The 18,313-nt window shown below is 47.4% G+C and overlaps 1 protein-coding gene across 3 annotated transcripts in view; it reads left to right on the forward strand.

The window, feature by feature from the left end:
* map1aa (microtubule-associated protein 1Aa) overlaps window positions 1-18,313 on the forward strand; it is a 136,990-nt gene that overhangs the window by 104,926 nt on the left and 13,751 nt on the right. For all 3 annotated transcript variants that reach the window (XM_078532350.1, XM_078532351.1, XM_078532352.1), the window contains 3 exons: window positions 3,293-3,375; window positions 4,459-4,599; window positions 6,738-16,590. In XM_078532350.1, coding sequence (XP_078388476.1) covers window positions 3,293-3,375; window positions 4,459-4,599; window positions 6,738-16,590 — 10,077 coding nt within the window. The remainder of the gene's footprint in view (window positions 1-3,292; window positions 3,376-4,458; window positions 4,600-6,737; window positions 16,591-18,313) is intronic.

Genomic DNA, 18,313 nt, shown 5'->3' on the forward strand with positions numbered 1-18,313 from the left:
TGGTGCAAAGATTCTTGATTTGGGCACAGCAAGCAGGGCATTGTATTAGGAGTGTGAAATGTTCACTTGCAGCTCATTCAAATGCACCTATTAGCACCTATTCTACTCCCCCAAGAAGACTTGTTCCTAGAATCCCTCAACTATCAACCTAAACATGGCTTGTATCATTTGGGGACTCCATTCGATCCGGGATATTGGATTGTACCTGTGATGGAGCCGGGGGAGGAGTGGCAAAGGGGGTGGGGTGTTAAATGACGAGACTTCGAAAGAGAACGAATGGAACAAAGCCCACTGCATGACCCATACAAAGACTTCATTCATCATCTAACCATCGCCCAGAAGGCTCAAGGAATTGTAGGGGAGAATCTTCCCCTAAATGAGTGCGCAAACCTTTCTATCCTCAGTTAAATGACGAGAGTATTTTAGAGCCAGGATTTGGAGTTTACATCCTTCGGGGGAGGGGTGGGGATGTCACGACAAAAGGAAAACTGAACAAAACTGTCACTCGTTGTTGGATCGTCCATCCTCAAAGTCAGGTGTGACTCAATGGGTAGCACTCTCACCTCTTGGGTCCAGAGGTTGTGGATTCAAATTCCCATCCAGTGAATTGAGCTCTTTATCTGAGGGAGTGCTGTACTGCCAGAGGTGCTGCCTTTGGGGACATTAAACCAAGGCCCTGTCTGCCCCTCAGACAGATGTAAAATATCCCATGGCACTATTCAAAGCATAAGAGTGGAGTCCCCAGACAATATTTGTCCCTCAACCATCATTGCTAAAACATTTCATCTCTTCCTTTATTTCATTGCTTTTAGTGGGAGCTTGCTGTGCACAAATTGTCTTTCTTACATTTAAAAAAAAGTGGCTGCGCAGAAGTATTTCCCAAAGTATTTTACAGCCAATGAAGTCCTTAGATTGTCAAAACACTATTTAAATACAAGTCTCCCCTCATGCATTCACTGCTCCCAATGCGGTCTCCTCTACATTGGAGAGACCAAACGCAGACTGGGTGACCACTTTGCAGAACACCTTCGGTCTGTCCGCAAGCATGACCCAGACCTCCCTGTCGCTTGCCATTTCAACACACCACCCTGCTCTCATCCCCACATGTCTGTCCTTGGCCTGCTGCATTGTTCCAGTGAAGCTCAACGCAAACTGGAGGAACAGCACCTCATCTTCCGACTAGGCACTTTACAGCCTTCCGGACTGAATATTGAGTTCAACAACTTCAGACCATGAATTCCCTCATCCATCCCCACCCCCTTTCCGATTCCCCCTTTTTGATCCCCTTTTTCTATTAATCATTATATACTTTTTTTTATATATGTATTTTTCTTTTCCCACCTATTTCTATTATTATTTTTAAAATTTATTTCCATCCATTGTTTTTTCTCCACCTTTTATCCTATTTCGATCCCTTCCCCCCACCCCACCCCCACTAGGGCTATCTGTCACTTGCTCATCCTGCTTCCTACCCTTAATGTCACCATTAGCACATCCTTTAGCTAATATCACCACCGTCAACGCCCCTTAGACCTTTTGTCTATGACATCATTGGCAACCTCTCCTTTGCCTCCACCTATCACTGGCCCTCTATCCAGCTCCACCCGTCCCATCCCCCTTATACAGTTTAGATTTCACCACATTTCTATTTCTCTTTAGTTCTGATGAAGAGTCATACGGACTCGAAATGTCAACCCTGTCTTCCTCTCCACAGATGCTGTCAGACCTGCTGAGTCTTTCCAGCAAGTTTTGTTTTTGTTTCTTCCCTCATGTGTTTATCCAGCTTCCCCTTAATTGTATCAATGTTATTCAGCCCCTCCCTGTGGTAACGAGTCCCACAGTCTCTCCACTCTCTGGATAAAGAAGTTTCTGCTGAATCCCTGATTGGATTTATTAGTGACTGTCTTATGTTGATGAGCCTCATCTCCCCCACAAGTGGAAACATCTTCACTATGTCTAAATATTGAGTGAGTGATTCCCCTCCTCTGAAGCCGATGTCTCTATTCCCTGTATGGTATGGAACAGTTAAAAAATTGATTTACACAAACTGATTGTGCCAAAAATTCTGGACATTCTTTTTTGCTGACATCTTCAATGTTTTGTGTTTGTGAGCTCAGCTCCCACACTAGATACTTGAGCATAAAGCGAGGCTGACAACTCCAAGTGCAGTGCTGAGGGAGCGCTGCACTGTCAGAGGCGCTGTCTTTTGGATGAGATGTTAAAACAAGGCCCCAGCCGTTCTCTGAGGTGGACTGAAAGATCCAACAGCATTTTTTTATTCATTCACGGGATGTGGGCTTCGTTGGCTGGGCCGGCATTTATTGCCCATCCCTAATTGCCCTTGAGAAGGTGGTGGTGAGCTGCCTTCTCGAACCACTGCAGTCCATATGGTGTAGGTACACCCACAGTGCTGTTAGGGAGGGAGTGCCAGGATTCTGACCCAGCGACGGTGAAGGAATGGCGATATATTTCCAAATCAGGATGGTGAGTGGCTTGGAGGGGAACTTCCAGGGGGAGGTGTTCCCATCCATCTGCTGCCCTTGTCCTTCTAGGTGGTAGAGGTGTGTTTGGAAGGTGCTGCCTAAGGAGCCTTGGTGAGTTCCTATTTAAACACTATTTATAGGAGAGTAGCAGAGCTCTTCCTGGTGCCTTAGGTCGAATATTTATCCCCCAACCAACACAAGAAGCAGATTATCTGCTCATTATCGTGTTGCTGTTTCTGGGAGCTCAGTTGCCTTGCTTCCCACATGACAACAGTGACCACATCTCAAAAACAAAGCCTTTAATTGGCCTGTAAAGCTTTCAGAGACGGCCTGAGGTTGACTCGGCAAGACACTGGGCAGAATCTTACAGCCCTGTCGGGATGGGGCTGTTGAAAAGCCCATTGACTTTGGCGGGACCGGAAGATCCTGTCAGTGAGCAGAGCTGTAGCACTCCACCCATTGAATAGAAATTCATTTCTCCATCTCACCGCAGTCTCTATCAGTTGTTCCTGTCCCATATGTGATGCATGCTTGCTTGACTGTAGCCTAGTTAGGTTGTAGTATGGAGATTTCTAACATAGCAGCTCAAAAATTGTAAGCTTGGGATGTGCCTGACACTGCTGACTGTTGCAACCAAATTGGTATCTGTGGTGATGTCTAGCCTGTGATTAGCTGCTCGTGAGGTACCTGGTTGTGAATCGGCATATCTTTCATTCTTGGAGACTTCAGAGGAGTCCTGGAGGGTTCTGGTATAGAGTGGTCAGCTTTGGAGGTCTATAATCAAAATCATTCTCTTTATTTCATTCCAGGCCAGAAGACCCTTCACCACAGGAGTGACATCCTAGAGACCGTGGTCCTAGTTAATCCTGCTGAAGACACAGTCGCCTCTGAGGTAACAATGAACAGTTTGTAGGAGTTACAGCTCTGAATTTACAGCCACTCGCAGTTGTTATTCCCATTGCCGTGAACGGTAATGGTTCCAAACGCCTTGTCTCCTTCTGAAACTGGGAGAGCCTTTTGTTTACATTGAGAAGATTAAGTGAAGGGCCAATACTCAGAAAAACATTGATGAGATAAAGCACTCAGCACAGTGTGCTTGGAGCATAGGGAGGGTGAGAGGAAATGTCAAGGTTCCTATACTGTCCAGATATATACAAACGTAAGAAGGGTGGGAGATTGGTAACATACGGGTAAAAATATGTAAAAAGTTTTGTGTGCAATGCACACTACCTGTAACTGTCTCACTTACTTCCTGTAACACTTGCCCCAGCACCAGTTCTTGATAGGGCAGAACAGAATTTGACTTAATTCAGTTAGAGTAAATCAGTGGCTGTTTTAACTCACTGTGTAGCACAATACACCTCTTGTCATGAATTAGCGTCTCCAGTGAGCCTCCATGTTCAATGCCATGGGAAACCTGCTAGTTTCTAATGAAATATTTGTAAGACATTTAGATTAGGCCATAGCGTTCTCATGAGTGAAGGAGTTTTGTGACCACCTTCGGCTCTGCTTACAGACTGACTGTCAGTAGTTCCTTGTATTACTGTTTCAAATGTTGTGACGATTGACTGCATGCTCTAGTTGTGATTTAAGAGCAGCTGATTAATTGGGGAGAGGATCGGGCACAGATATAAGAACTAGTTTCTGCTGGTGGTGGGTGGGGGTGGGGAGTGGAGCTATGTGGAAGGGAGAAGCTGTCAACGCGCGGGTTTATTTACACTGCCCAGCATAACGTACGTTAAAGACAGGCTGACATCCAGCTTCTTTGCCAGTTGGATGTTCAGCGAATGAACACCTTGCTTTGACTGCTATTGGAATGCTCTCAGTGTGTGCAATGTTGTTGGCTGGACTCAGTGCCCTGGCAGCATCTCTTTAAGTGGCTCAGCGGCAGCATGGAGACTGGAGTCATTGTGCAGGAGTCAGATGGAGCTGGGCAGCTAATTCCAACTGCGTTATTTCTTGTGTCCTGTTCTAGGTTCACTCACTCGTGACAGACTCATCCCGCCAGAAGCTCTTGGTTCTCTGCGGACAAACTTCCGACCAAGGAGGAGACCTCATTCTGCAAAGCGGAACCTACTCTTTTCAAAGATTCATTGAGACTTTTGCAGACCCTGAGGTGAGAATTCCTTACGTGAGCTTTTAAGCTTGTAATCACTTTAAACATTCACTCCCTCCACCACCGATGCACAGTGCCAGCAGTGTGTACCATCCACAAGATGCACTGCCAGGAATTCACCAAGGCTCCTTCAACAGCACCTTCCAAACCCACGACCACTACCGTCTAGAAGGACAAGGGCAGCAGATAGACGGGAACACCACCACCTGGAAGTTCCCCTTCAAGCCACTCACCATCCTGACTTGGGAATATATCGCCGTTCCTTCACTGTCACTGGGTCAAAATCATGGTACTCCCTCCCTAACAGCACTGTGGGTGTACCTACACCACAAGGACTTCAGCGGTTCAAGAAAGCAGCTCACCACCACCTTCTCAAGGGCAACTAGGGATGGACAATAAATACTGGCCCAGCCAACGATGCTCACATCCTATAAAATAATGTTTTTTTTAAAAAAAAGTTCCCGTTCTTGATTCCCAAGCACCAGATGAACGTGTGAGATCAGCAGTGAGTTAAGGGCAGGGAAAGGTGAGAAACACCCGGGTGTATATATAGTACCTTCTCACATCTGTCAGAAAGACCTAGAACCAATTCTCCAGACCTAACTCTGGTTTAAGCAACTATTAGCCTGACCCAGATCCCAGGTTTAACCACGGGTCTGGACCATTCCAGCTGACCTCAGCTTTGGTTGGAGATCAATTGGTCTTGTACCTCTCGAGTAGGGGAATGAAGAACTAGCCAATGGTCCAATTGCTGGTCTAGTGATGCCTCTTGGGAAATCAGTGCCAGGACAGATAGGCCTTGGCTGTGATGCTTTCCATGGTTGATTTGCCAACTCCTCAGACTCATCCATGAAGAATGTTACCTGGGCAAGGAATTACAGGGCTTCAGCCGTGCTTGCTTCCTTACCCCAGCTGTGATCAGTGTGTTTAGTGGAGAGAGAAATATCATTATTAATGGATGTATTAATTCTGTACAAACTATTGTAACAAATAAGTGTTCAACATTTTAAATATTACATAAAAAGCACAGAAACGGGCCATTTGGTCCAACTGGTCCATGCCAGTGTTTCTGGCCCACTCGAGCCTCCTCCCACCCCTTTTCATCTCACCCTATCAGTATATCCTTATATTCCTTTCTCCCTCATGTGTTTATCCAGCTCCCCCTTAAACGTATCGATACTAGTCACCTCGCCCACTCCGTGGTAGCGAGTTCCCCATTCTCACCACTCTCTGGGTAAAGAAGTTTCTCCTGAATTCTCTGCTAGATATATCAATGATTACCTTATATTTATGACCCTGGGTTCTGGCCTCCCCCACAAATGGAAGCATCTCTAGCTCGACACTATTAACCCCATCTTCATTTTTAAGAACTCTAGCCGCTTACCCCTCTCTGCTGCCTTGTTTTCCCAGTCTTTCCTGATAAGTATACCCTTTCAGTTCTGGCGTCATTGTATCATACAGAGGGAAGCCTCTCTGAAAGAGCTGTCCAATTAATCCCACGCCCCCTGCTCTTCTCCTGTAGTCCTGTAACTTGTACTCCACAAAATATTCCTCCGATTCCCTTTAGAAAGTTCCTATTGAATCTGCTCCCACCTCCCAGGCAGCGTATTCCACATCGCAACAACTTACTGCATGGCTTTGTTTTTTCCCCCACATGTCACCTTTATTTCTTTTTTCAATCTCTTTGAATTCAATTGATAAAATCTGGAATTGAGAGCTAATCTCAGTAATGGTGACCATGAAACTACCATCGATTGTTGCAAAAACCCATCTGGTTCACTAATGCCCCTTTTAGGGAGGGAAATCTGCCGTCCTTACCCGGTCTGGCCTACATGTGACTCCAGACCCGCAGCAATGTGGTTGACTCGTTTGGCCCTCAGAAATGGCCCAGCAAGCCACTCAGCTCAAGGGCAATTAGGGGAAGGGCAATAAATGTTGGCCTTGCCAGCGACAAGATAACCTCTGGTTATTGACATTTCTGCTGCTATTAACCTCGTGAATCCTTTCTGCACCTTCCCTCAAGTACCTCAATATTCTTTTTATAATATCAGGACCAGAGCTGACTGATTTGTTGTACTTTAGTGGATTGATGAAGCTTCTCCAGTGTGTCTAATATTCTTTAATTGCTGTTGATTCAGGTCACAGAACTCCTGAGCAGTACAGACCTCAACACCAAGTCCTGCATTACTATCTGCCACTCTGGAGAAGGAGACTGGACCAACCTAGAACAGCACAACCTGCAAGGGTTCATCAGCATTAAACTGAACCCCGCACCCATGCTCCCAGAGATGGATGGCGTCTCTGAGTTTACAGAGTACCTCACAGAATCCGTTGAGGTTCCGTCGCCCTTTGACCTGCTCGAGCCTCCGACTTCCGGGGGCTTCCTCAAACTGTCCAAACCATGCTGCTACATCTTCCCTGGCGGAAGAGGCGATTCGGCACTTTTTGCCGTGAACGGTTTCAACATCCTCGTGGATGGAGGATCCGAGAGGAAGTCTTGCTTCTGGAAGCTGGTCCGTCACTTGGACAGGATTGACTCCATATTGTTGACACACATAGGCGCGGATAACTTACCTGGAGTTAACGGGCTGCTTCAGAGAAAGATTGCCGAGCAGGATGAGGAGCAATCACAAGGATCCACCACATACAGTGACTGGATCAAGAACCTTATCTCCCCTGAGTTGGGGGTTGTATTTTTCAACGTTCCTGATAAGCTAAAGATGCACGAGTCCTCTATGAAGGTTAAGAGGAGCATTGAAGAAGCCTGCTTAACATTACAGTACTTGACCAAACTGGGAGTCAAACCAGAACCTCTCAACAGAGTTGTTGGTGCTACAATTGACCCTATCCCATTGTTCCACAAAATGGGAGTTGGGAGATTAGACATGTACATTCTCAACCCTGTGAAAGACAGCAAAGAAATGCAGTTCCTGATGCAAAAGTGGGCAGGTAACAGCAAAGCAAAGACAGGCATCATTCTACCAAATGGCAAAGAAGGTGAAATTTCGGTCCCTTATCTCACGTCCATCACAGCTTTAGTTGTGTGGCATCCCGCCAACCCTACAGAGAAAATAGTCCGGGTCTTGTTCCCAGGCAATGCGCCGCAGAACAAAATCCTGGAAGGACTGGAAAAATTGAAACACCTGGACTTTCTAAAATACCCCGTTGCCACACAGAAGGATCTTTCCGCAGGCATGGTGACTCCCGTTGTGAAACAGACAAAAATAAGACAAAGGACTGACAGCAAAGAAAGCCTCAAGTCTTCACCGAAGCCTTCAGCTGCCAAAGCAGTGAAGAAGGAGGAACTGCCCGAGGAGACAGTTACAAAACACACCGACGTTAAGACTGAAGCAGTGAAGGAAGACAAGTTGGAAAAGAAAGAGGAGAAAAAGGGGAAGAGCGAAGTGGAGAAGGCAGCGACAGACATAATCAAAACAGAAAAGAAAAAGCTCGTCAAGGAGAAAACCATCAAAAAACACACCAAAGACAAATTGGCAAAATCAGAAGAAAAGAAGGACAAAGAGAAAAAGGAGATCAAAAAGGAGAAGAGGGAAGTAAAGAAGGAAGACACAAAAAAGGAAGAGAAAAAGGAGGTTAAGAAAGATGAGAAAAAGAAAGAAAAAGAAGCCAAGAAAGAGTCAAAGAAATCCATCAAAGTCGACTTAAAACCATTTACACCGGAGGTGAGGAAAACCCTACACAAAGCAAAAGGATCAGGGAAGAAAATAGACTCTGGTAAAACTAAAGTGGCAAAAGAGGCCATCGTGGAACAAAAGGGAGAGCCCACAGCTCCTGAAACTCTGACCACTGAACAAACTGCCGCTCAGTTGCAGGAGGAGAGATCTATAATGTCATCGCCAGAGGATCTGACCAAGGACTTTGAGCAACTGAAAAACGAAGAGGCAATCAAGGCAGAGGCTGTCTGTGTGGAGCCAGCCAAAGAACCTGTCCTCGCAGAAGAAACAACTCCTTTGGAAGGAGAGGCAATACCTGACACACTTGTGCCCAGCCCTCAGCAGGACATAATAATAACGCCAGTTGTCACCGACACAAAGGCCCCTCTTGAATCCCCAGATGAAGGAATAAACACGACAGATGTAGAGGGGGAGTCACCACATGAGGAACAGATTATTTGTCGACCTGAACCAACAATCGAGAGGTTTGAAGATGAAGGTCCAGGAATGGAGGAATCGTTGGAAATGAGTGAATTGGAAGAGAAGATAGTCAGGACAGAGAAGGATGAAGAGAGCTTAATTAAGGATGGATTAGAAGCTCAACTTGATGAAGAGGAAGATTTCCTTGCTAAGGAAGAAGTCAAAAAGCCAGAAAAGCTAGAAAAAGAGGCTGAAAGGAAGGATGAAATGGAAGAAATGGAAAAATGTGAAAGGTACATTGAAACAATGGGGACAAGGGACCAGGCAGAAGAAAGTGAGGGGGAAGAGGTGGTAGAGAAAGCAGAACTGGAAGAAACGGCAGAAGGTGCAGACGAAGATAAAAAAGTAAAAATCAAGGAGAAAGAAGCACTTCGTGACGAACTTAAAAATAAACAGCAACCTGGAGAAAAACCAGCCCAAGATATTATTAAACTTGAACCTTCTCCAGCACACAAAACAGAAGTCCCAACAGTAAAAGAAAAAGGGGCTAAGACTAAAGAAGAGACAACGACAGCAGCCCAGCCAACCACACAAGGTGCTGTGGGTGAAGCAATTTCATACATTCAGGATGAAACTATTCCTGGCTATTCTGAGACTGAACAAACCATTTCTGATGAGGAGATTCATGATGAGCAAGAAGATCAAATGTCTCACCTAAAATACGAAGTGGACACTTATGACATCTCTGTGCCAGACGATACGAGGTCGTTTGACACAGTCCATGGAATGAAAGAGATCAAGGCTATGTCAGTTGCTGAGATTGGGAGCAAGGGCTTTGTGAGTGGGGAGCCTGTAGTTGTTGTTTACCCCTCAGAGATAGTTGCTGCCCCTCTTGCTGAGGAGGAGCACATCTCATCAGCAGCCTCCATCACCGAGTGTGACAAGCTCTCTTCCTTTGCTACATCGGTAGCAGAGGACCAGTCAGTGGCATCAGTAACAGCACCTCAGACCGAAGACACTGGGAAGAGTTCGCTGTTATTGGACACAGTCAATAGCATGGCTTCCTCCAGAACTGAAGCCACTCAAGGCAGGGATTATGTTCCATCTGCTGGCACGATATCGCCAACTTCCTCACTGGAGGAGGACAAGTGCTTTAAATCTCCGCCTTCTGAAGACTTCCACCCTGTTGCTGAGGTTACTGCTAAAATGGAGGAAGAGGAGGAGGAGGAAGAGGAGGAAGACCAGACACCAAATGTAGAGGTCGCAATGAAACTAAAAGAGCAATATACTGCAATGTTCCCAGAAAAGATCATGCCAGCTCCCTACTTCGCAGGCGAATATATTACTGATAGCCAAAGTGCTGACTTCCTGAGCACTGATCATAAACCTAAGCCTTCCTTACATTTTGATGCCGATTTGCCGGAAAGCGATGACAAATGCATCAGTCCGGATGATAGTACAGTAAAAATGGCCTCACCAACTCAGTCAGGACCCACCAGTGCTGGACATACACCGTTCCATCAGTCACCGGTTGAGGAAAGAACTGATTCTGTTGAGGCGGAACTAATAGACGAGGTTGCAGACACATCCTTGCACACCGAGAAACCAGCTGAGAGCAAAGACACAATGCTACCTAGTTCACAGCAGACCCCTCTCCGTGACCTGCCGTTGAAACCTGAGTTATTCAAAGAATCTTTCCTGCCTTACTCACCCATTGTCCTGGATTCCGATGCCTATGAACCTGAACTGACATCAAAAGAGAAAATGGTTCATGAGCAGGAACTGAGAGCCACAGAGAAAATGGAAAAAGATGCACACGAGACTGAACACGCACCGACTGAGAAACTGGAGAGAGATGTTCAGGAGAGGAAACCTCCCTGCGACAAACTGATGGAAGCAGAAATGAAGCCTGCAGAGACTGGAAGGTTTGAACTGGAATTCCCCAAGAAAAAGATGGATGTTGAAAAAGATCAAGTGACAAAACCTGCCATTGCGCAACAGGGGACAACTGGGATCCCAGAGTCTAAACCTGCAGTTACTACTACAACGGTATCAGAAATTATTGAGCAGAAACCTGTAACCATTGAAAAGTTGGAAAAAGAGGACGTTGAGAAGAAATCTACTGAGACTGAAAAGGTGACAACAGAGGCTTCAGAAAAGCAACTTTCAGATTCGGACATTTCGGAAAGCCTGGAGCAAGAGGAAGTGTCTATTGTTGTTGGAAAGCTGGTAAAAGAAGGCTTGGAAAAGGAACCCAGAGATGTTGGAAAAATTGAACATGAGGTACCAGACAAAAAATCTATTGACGTCGGAAAAACGGAAAAAGAGGATTTGGAAAAGAAACCTGGAGATGTCGGAAAAATGGAAAAAGAGGATTTGTTAAAGAAAGTTGGAGATGTTGGAAAAATGGAAAAAGAGGATTTGGAAAAGAAAGTTGGAGATGTCGGAAAAACGGAAAAAGAGGATTTGGAAAAGAAAGTTGGAGATGTCGGAAAAATGGAAAAAGAGGATTTGGAAAAGAAACCCGGAGATGTTGGAAAAATGGAAAAAGAGGATTTGGAAAAGAAACCCGGAGATGTCGGAAAAATGGAAAAAGAGGATTTGGAAAAGAAAGTTGGAGATGTTGGAAAAACGGAAAAAGAGGACTTGGAAAAGAAACCCGGAGATGTTGACAAAATGGAAAAAGAGGATTTGGAAAAGAAACCTGGAGATGTCGGAAAAATGGAAAAAGAGGATTGGGAAAAGAAAGTTGGAGATGTCGTAAAAATGGAAAAAGAGGATTTGGAAAAGAAACCCGGAGATGTCGTAAAAATGGAAAAAGAGGATTTGGAAAAGAAACCCGGAGATGTCGGAAAAATGGAAAAAGAGGATTTGGAAAAGAAACCCGGAGATGTCGGAGAAACGGAAAAAGAGGATTGGGAAAAGAAAGTTGGAGATGTTGGAAAAACGGAAAAAGAGGATTTGGAAAAGAAACCTGGAGATGTTGGAAAAATGGAAAAAGAGGATTTGGAAAAGAAACCCGGAGATGTTGGAAAAATGGAAAAAGAGGATTTGGAAAAGGGAACTATCAATGCTGAACAGATGGCAAAAGAGGAAATCAAACAGGAGTCAACATACATTGAAAAGGTGTGGAACGAGGATCTAATGAATAAATTAGAAAAGTTGGACTTCAAGAAGAAGACAGAGGATGTTGAAAAGATGGACAAGGAGGTACCAGAGAAGAAAACTCCAGATGCCATTAAGATGGAAAAAGAGATCACGGGAACAAAACTTACAGATAAAGAAAAATTGGGAAAAGACGTTTTGGAGAGTGAACTTATAACACCCAGGAAGGCAGAGCAAGAGAAGAAACAGGCAGATATTGAAAAGATGGAGAAGTGTATGTTAGAAAAGGAAGACACAACAGAAAAAGTAGATCAAGACACCCAACAAAAGAAAGAAGAACCTGAAAAAGAGAAACCAACAACAGAAGAACTTCCCAAAGATATCCCAGGGAAGGGCTACACAACAATGGAAGATCTACAAGGAGAGAATTTCAAATTTGAATATTCCCCAATTGACGCAGCAGCAAAGTCCATTACTGAGACACAAGGTGTACCAAAAGATAAAGGAGAAAGGGTAGGCGAGGCTGCCTATTCATCAGAAGATAAAGATCTCGCTGTGTTTGTGGATGGCAAGGCAATGCTGGAGAGTGAACTACCACCAACCACAGAAAAGTTACCAACACCAAAAACTGAGGGAGCGCTTCCTGTAAAGGCACCTATCCCTACAGATATTTCACCTACAGATCATCAGATTATTCTTGCAGACAAAATCAAACCTGTCGAAGTAAAAGAAGATGATTTAACGCAGTCCAAGCCTCAAGATAAACCTGCAACAGAGCATGGTTTACCCAAAAGTGCAATGATGTTTGAAAGTCAGGAAAAGCACAAAGTTGAATGTATCCATACTGCAGAAGAGCAGGTAACAGAGGCTCCTACAAAACCAGATATATGGGAAACACACGCTGGACCCACGAGTCTGAAAGGGGAGGAAGTGACCCCTGACATTGGTAGCCATCCTGCAAGCAAGACCGAACAAATCAGCATGTACACGCAGCCTGCAGCCGATTCCAGCAAGTGGGATCCGCCTTCCTATGAATCTCAATATTACTTGGACAAAGATGCCGACATTACATCTCAGAAATCCTCTCCAGAGGATCCTTCAACAGAGGCATTTCAGCTGAAGGATTCACTAACTGGAAAAAAGGAGGAAAAAGAGACTGTAAGTGAATACAAGTACTCTTCCTATCAAGATGACAAGAAGGAATCTTCCAGTGGATTTGATTACTCTTGGACTACCGGAAAAGAAAGCAGTCAAACTCCATTTGACTATGCCAGTGTGTTTGAAAAGGAAAAGGATATATCTCTGGAGCTGAAGCCTTCAGCCACATTCCCCCAAGAGCCTGAATACTCATGGACAGCCACAGGGGACCAAGTCTCTGCTGCTTCCTCCACAGTAGGAGCTGCACAAGAAACTTTCAAAGATTCAACTGGGGAAAGCTTAGCAAAAGAAGCAAAGCAGCTGGACAGACTTACTGGTGAAGCTGTGTTTAAAGAAGAGGGCAAAACTTTGCAGCAAGAGGGTGTGTACCCTCCACCAGGTGGCTATGAGTACGCTGATATATTGAGAGACAGTGACACCCTGACTTATAGTAAAGGCTTTGCTCCTGATGAACAAGTACATGCTTTCAGCCAATCAATGCATTCCCCTGCTGAAGAATTAGACAGTACCGTGACTCTGTTAGATTACCATTCTGCCACCCAAAAAGTGACCAGTCCCAGACCTTCCGCAGAAGAGGACTTCCCAGCTCCAGCGAAAGAAGCTTCTTCAGCAGAGGGCCCAGATGTTGGGAAGAAAGCCTTCACCTATGCAGAAATAGACGAGAAGGTAACTGCCCTCGGGCTTGAGAACCTGGCAAAGTCATACAAGGAAACCGAGCCAAAAGGCTTCGATTACCTGTCGCAAGAGCAAGAGGTGCCATTTGAAATGGTCAGGGAGTCCGCGCTGCACAAGTCCCCAGTAGAAAAAGAACCACCACTTTGTAGCTTACCGCCAAAAGAACCATCACTGACACCGTACACCCCGCCTGCAGGAGGTGAAATGAAAGCAGGAGGGACAGTTCAATATGCGGAAATTCCAGAGGCACATGGACCTCCCCCTCCAATGCTGAAAGAAGCCCCATTGATCGCTTCGGGGTCCGAGGTGAAGGAAAAGGACAGAGAGCTCTATGAAGCGACAGTCAAGGCTGGTAAGGACGGAGAAAAGAAAGCAGACTCTCCCCTTCCTGCTTCACCTGAAGAGAGGGAGACATCAGCTCCAGGCATCACCGCATTAAAAGGAAGCTCTTCACCTTCACTGCTATACACAGAAATACCACATTTAGACACCAGTGTGTCTGGAAGCAGCCTGGAGTACACACCAATGAGGAGGAAGGAACCAGATTCAAACGTCCTTGGGTATTATGAGAAGGAAGTTGACGAGAGCAGCAGTGACTCGGAGTTAGAGAAAGGTGCCAAGGAAAAATCTGAGAAAGAATGTCCACCGGGCAAACCTGACCAAGAGAAGGAACTGAGCTACTCGTACTTGGAAAGGCAGGAAATTGATAGAAAAGCCGTCTCTCCCAGCGCTGGCCAGCAACTTTGGGAAAAACAGCGAACAGAGTCGGTGAGTGCAGGAAAGCAAGAGGATAGCAAGGAGGCTGAGAGAGAGCACAGTCTGCCGAAATCCCAAAAAGAGCAGCTCACCTCTTGCCGTGAAGAAAAGGACATTTCATGCACGAGCGACCTGACGAGCTTTTCCTACGGGCTTAAATATCCTTACACGGACGACAGGGACACGTCCCATACAAAACACGAAGAACAAGGTGAACCACAAGTGGGGAAGTCCACACTTGCGGAGTTTGAGTGCATCAGCAAAACGGCAAAGCCGCCTTCAGATGTGGGGAAAGATCGGGACAAGATCCAACTCCAGGAGGGACAGGCCGAGGACAAGGAGCAGAGTCCGGGTGACATCTCCCAGGGCGAATATCAGGAACTACCTGCATCTGCCCACGAGTGTCCACCAGAACCTGAGCCAGAGCAACGGGCGACCAAATTGGAACATTCGTACATGACAAAGGAAGAAAAACCATTGAGTGCCCAGTTTGAATATTCCTCCTTTACCGAAGAGAGAGTGGCAGCTGCGGCATTTCCACATGGCGGTGTTAAGGACGAATATTTGGAAGTGTCACCAAAAAGTGGATCTCAGACATCTCCTCTGAGTCCCTTCCAGGAAACCAAACCGTTCCCGCCGCTAATCCCGGCAGACCCGAGAAGTGAGAGCCGATCAAGAGATGCATCGCCTGCAGAGGAAGGTTCAGCAGGTAGCTTCACCTCAACCCTTACCCAGCCCGAGAGCAAATATTCCCAGCTGTCCTCCTCCTCCTCCTCCTCCTCCTCCTCCTCCTGCGCACAGTCCCTGTCCCCGGGAGCTCTGGACAAAGCCAGAGGAAGGAGTCTAGACGAGGTTTCCGCGCTGGTTCCAGCGGACAGGGCTCTATCCCAGCCTCCTGAGGCTGAGGATCTGTCGGTGCCCCCTGCCGAGCTCAGTTCCGCCTACCTGTGCGACATCGAAGACTCCACCTTGTCCTGCAGGGTGGAGTGCCAAAGGCCAGCCCCGGCCGAAGCCCGAGCGGCGCCTCCAGCGGCGGGGGCTCCGTCTGAGCTGAGCCTGTTTCCTCCCCCTCTCCCCGCTCCAGAGGAACCAGCCACCCCCAACGGACCTACCGACATGAGCTTCAGCCCCTCGCTGGCCAAGAGCGACCCGGGGAAAGAGGGGGACACCCCCAGCAGCACTTCACCACCCACCGAGGACCAAAGCAGCCCGGGCTCTGAGCAGGACAGACCCTACCCCGAGGAGGAGGAGGAGTGTCTGGTCCGCCCTTCTTCTCTGAGGGCAGCTGACCAGACCCTCAGGCCATTCCTGCCGGATGCCCAGAGAGGGGGGGATGCCACCCATGACTGGGAGGGGTGCCCAGGCGCCACCTCGGAGGACGAGCTGGGCTTTACCCCCGGCGAGTACAAACACCACAAGGATGAGCTCTCGCCCTCCTTCATCAACCCCAGCCCCCATGAGCTGTCGGACGAGGACCATTCCCAGGACCAGGACGATGGCCATTCCCAGGACGACGTTCGCACCTCCGTCCAGAGGGACTGCGGGCGCCCCCACCCAAAGGTGGGCGAGGAAACCCCTCCGACGTCTGGCAGCGAGTCCTTCCCCTTGAACTCGGACTCGGACGTCCCTCCAGAGACAGAGGAGTGCCCGTCAATTACGGCTGATGCCGCCGTCGACTCCGACGAGGATGCGGATTACCTCCCCGTGGACAAAACCACCACCACCTCCCACCACTCGTCCTCCTCGTCTTCACGCCCCAGCCACGACCCACCCCCTGCTCCCATGGTGGATCCTCACCCACGCCCTCCGCAGCCTGACGTCTGCATGGTGGACCCCGAGGTCCTGGCCAACGAGCAGAACATCAGCAAAGCGGAGAAGCTGATGAGGAAGGACCTGAAGGATAAGGTGAAGAGCACCAGGAAGATGCTGAATAAATCCAAGTCGGCGTCTCCCGGCCGAAAGGCTGAGTCCAAGAGCAAACACCCAGCCATGCCCGCGAAACCGGCATCGCCCAAAGAGCCAACGGAGAGGTCCCCAAAAGCGGCCGCCACCAAGAAGAAGGAGAAAGACGCCGCCGAGAAACCCAGAGCCTCCAGAGCCAGCGATGTTCATTCATCCCGACTGGATGACCGAGACGACATCTCCAGGTCTAGCCAGCCTAGCATGGGGAAAGGCATGGTTAACGGAGTCAAGTCTAATTCAGGTAAGGACCCTGCGGTATGAACAGTAACCCCCCCCCACACACACACAAGGCTAGCTTTCTGTTCTGGAACTCGAACACAGCCCGCCCCTTGTCCCCCGGTCAATCGCAAGATTCTGAGGCTCCAGTCCCATTCCGGGACTTGAGCAGCTCAATCCAGGCCCACACTCCAGTGCAGTGCGATGCGGTGCGGTACTGAAGGAAGTGGCACTATCGGAGGTGCTCTCTTTCAGCTGAGAATTAAACCGAGGCCCCCATCTGCCTGCTCGGCTGGATGCAATGGATCCTGAAGCACTATTTTAAAGAGGAGCAGGGGAGGTATCCCTGGTGTCCTGGCTAATAACTATCCCTCAGTCGGCATCACATAAAACATAGGATCTGGTCAGTATGATTTTAGTGGGATCTTGCTGTGCACAAATTGGCTGCTGGTTTGCTACACTACAACAGTGACTGTATGTCAAAAAGTACCTCATTGGCTCAAGCACTTTGAGATGTCCAGTGGTCATGAAAAGCACTGTATATGCAAATCTTTCTTCTTTGCAACCAAACAGTATATTGAACATGTCCAATGGAAGTCAAGACTATTTCCAGCATCCGCAGTAGTTTTTTGTTTGTACTATTAAAGTCTCGCTTTGACCAAACTTTGCATCATTCCATCCATTTCAGGATCTGACAAAGTTGGTTTTTGGTTTAGAGAGTGTGACGAGACCACTTAATCTTCAGAATCTTTTTGATTAAATCTCTATCGTCTACTTCCTACCTGTAGGAAACTCGTTCGAGTTACCAACAGTCACAGATTGCAACTCTTTTCGAGTACAATCACAGTTCTTGGTTTCCGGGAGTGGGACATGAACCCACAACCCTCTGATTCAAAGGCGAGGGTGCTATGAACTGAGCCACAGCTGACACCTCTTTTTTTTTTTGTAAAAATATACTTTATTCATAAAAATCTTCAATCACATTCAAAACCATTTCAAAAACAACATTACAAGGGTACCATCCAGGTTAAACTTTTACAAAATGTATCACCAGGTGCATCAGTACAAACAATATTACAGTCCTTTACAGCCTTTCATTTTGATCTGTACAGCCCGAGGGGCTCTAAACAGTTCCCAGTCTCTCGGTGCGCTGTGGTAGAAAGGTCTTAGACAGCGACCCTTCCCCATTGCGCCTTTGCGGCAGCTGCCCCAAGCTTTAGTGCGTCCCTCAGCACGTAGTCCTGGGCTTTGGATTGTGCCAGTCCGCAACAATCGGTCGGGGACAAATCTTTGTGCTGGAAGACCAACAAGTTTCGGGCAGACCAAAGCGCGTCTTTCACCGAGTTGATGATCCTCCAGCTGCAGTTGATGTTTGTCTCGGTGTGTGTCCCTGGGAACAGCCCGTAGAGCACAGAGTCCTGTGTCACAGAACTGCTCGGGATGAACCTCGACAGCAACCACTGCATCTCTCTCCAGACTTTCTTTGCAAAGGCACAATCCACAAGGAGGTGAACAACGGTCTCTTCCCCACCACAGCCACCTCGAGGGCATCGTGCAGAGGGGGTGAGACTCCTGGCGTGTAGGAAGGATCTGACGGGGAGGGCCTTTCTCACCACCAGCCAAGCTACGTCTTGGTGCTTGTTGGAAAGTTCTGGCGATGAGGCATTCTGCCAAATGACTTTGACAGTCTGCTCGGGGAACCATCCCACAGGGTCCACCCTCTCCTTATCCCTCAGGGCCTCTAGGAC

This window comes from Cetorhinus maximus, chromosome 30 (assembly GCF_964194155.1).
Source record: "Cetorhinus maximus chromosome 30, sCetMax3.hap1.1, whole genome shotgun sequence".
In the NCBI taxonomy this organism is placed as follows: domain Eukaryota; kingdom Metazoa; phylum Chordata; class Chondrichthyes; order Lamniformes; family Cetorhinidae; genus Cetorhinus; species Cetorhinus maximus.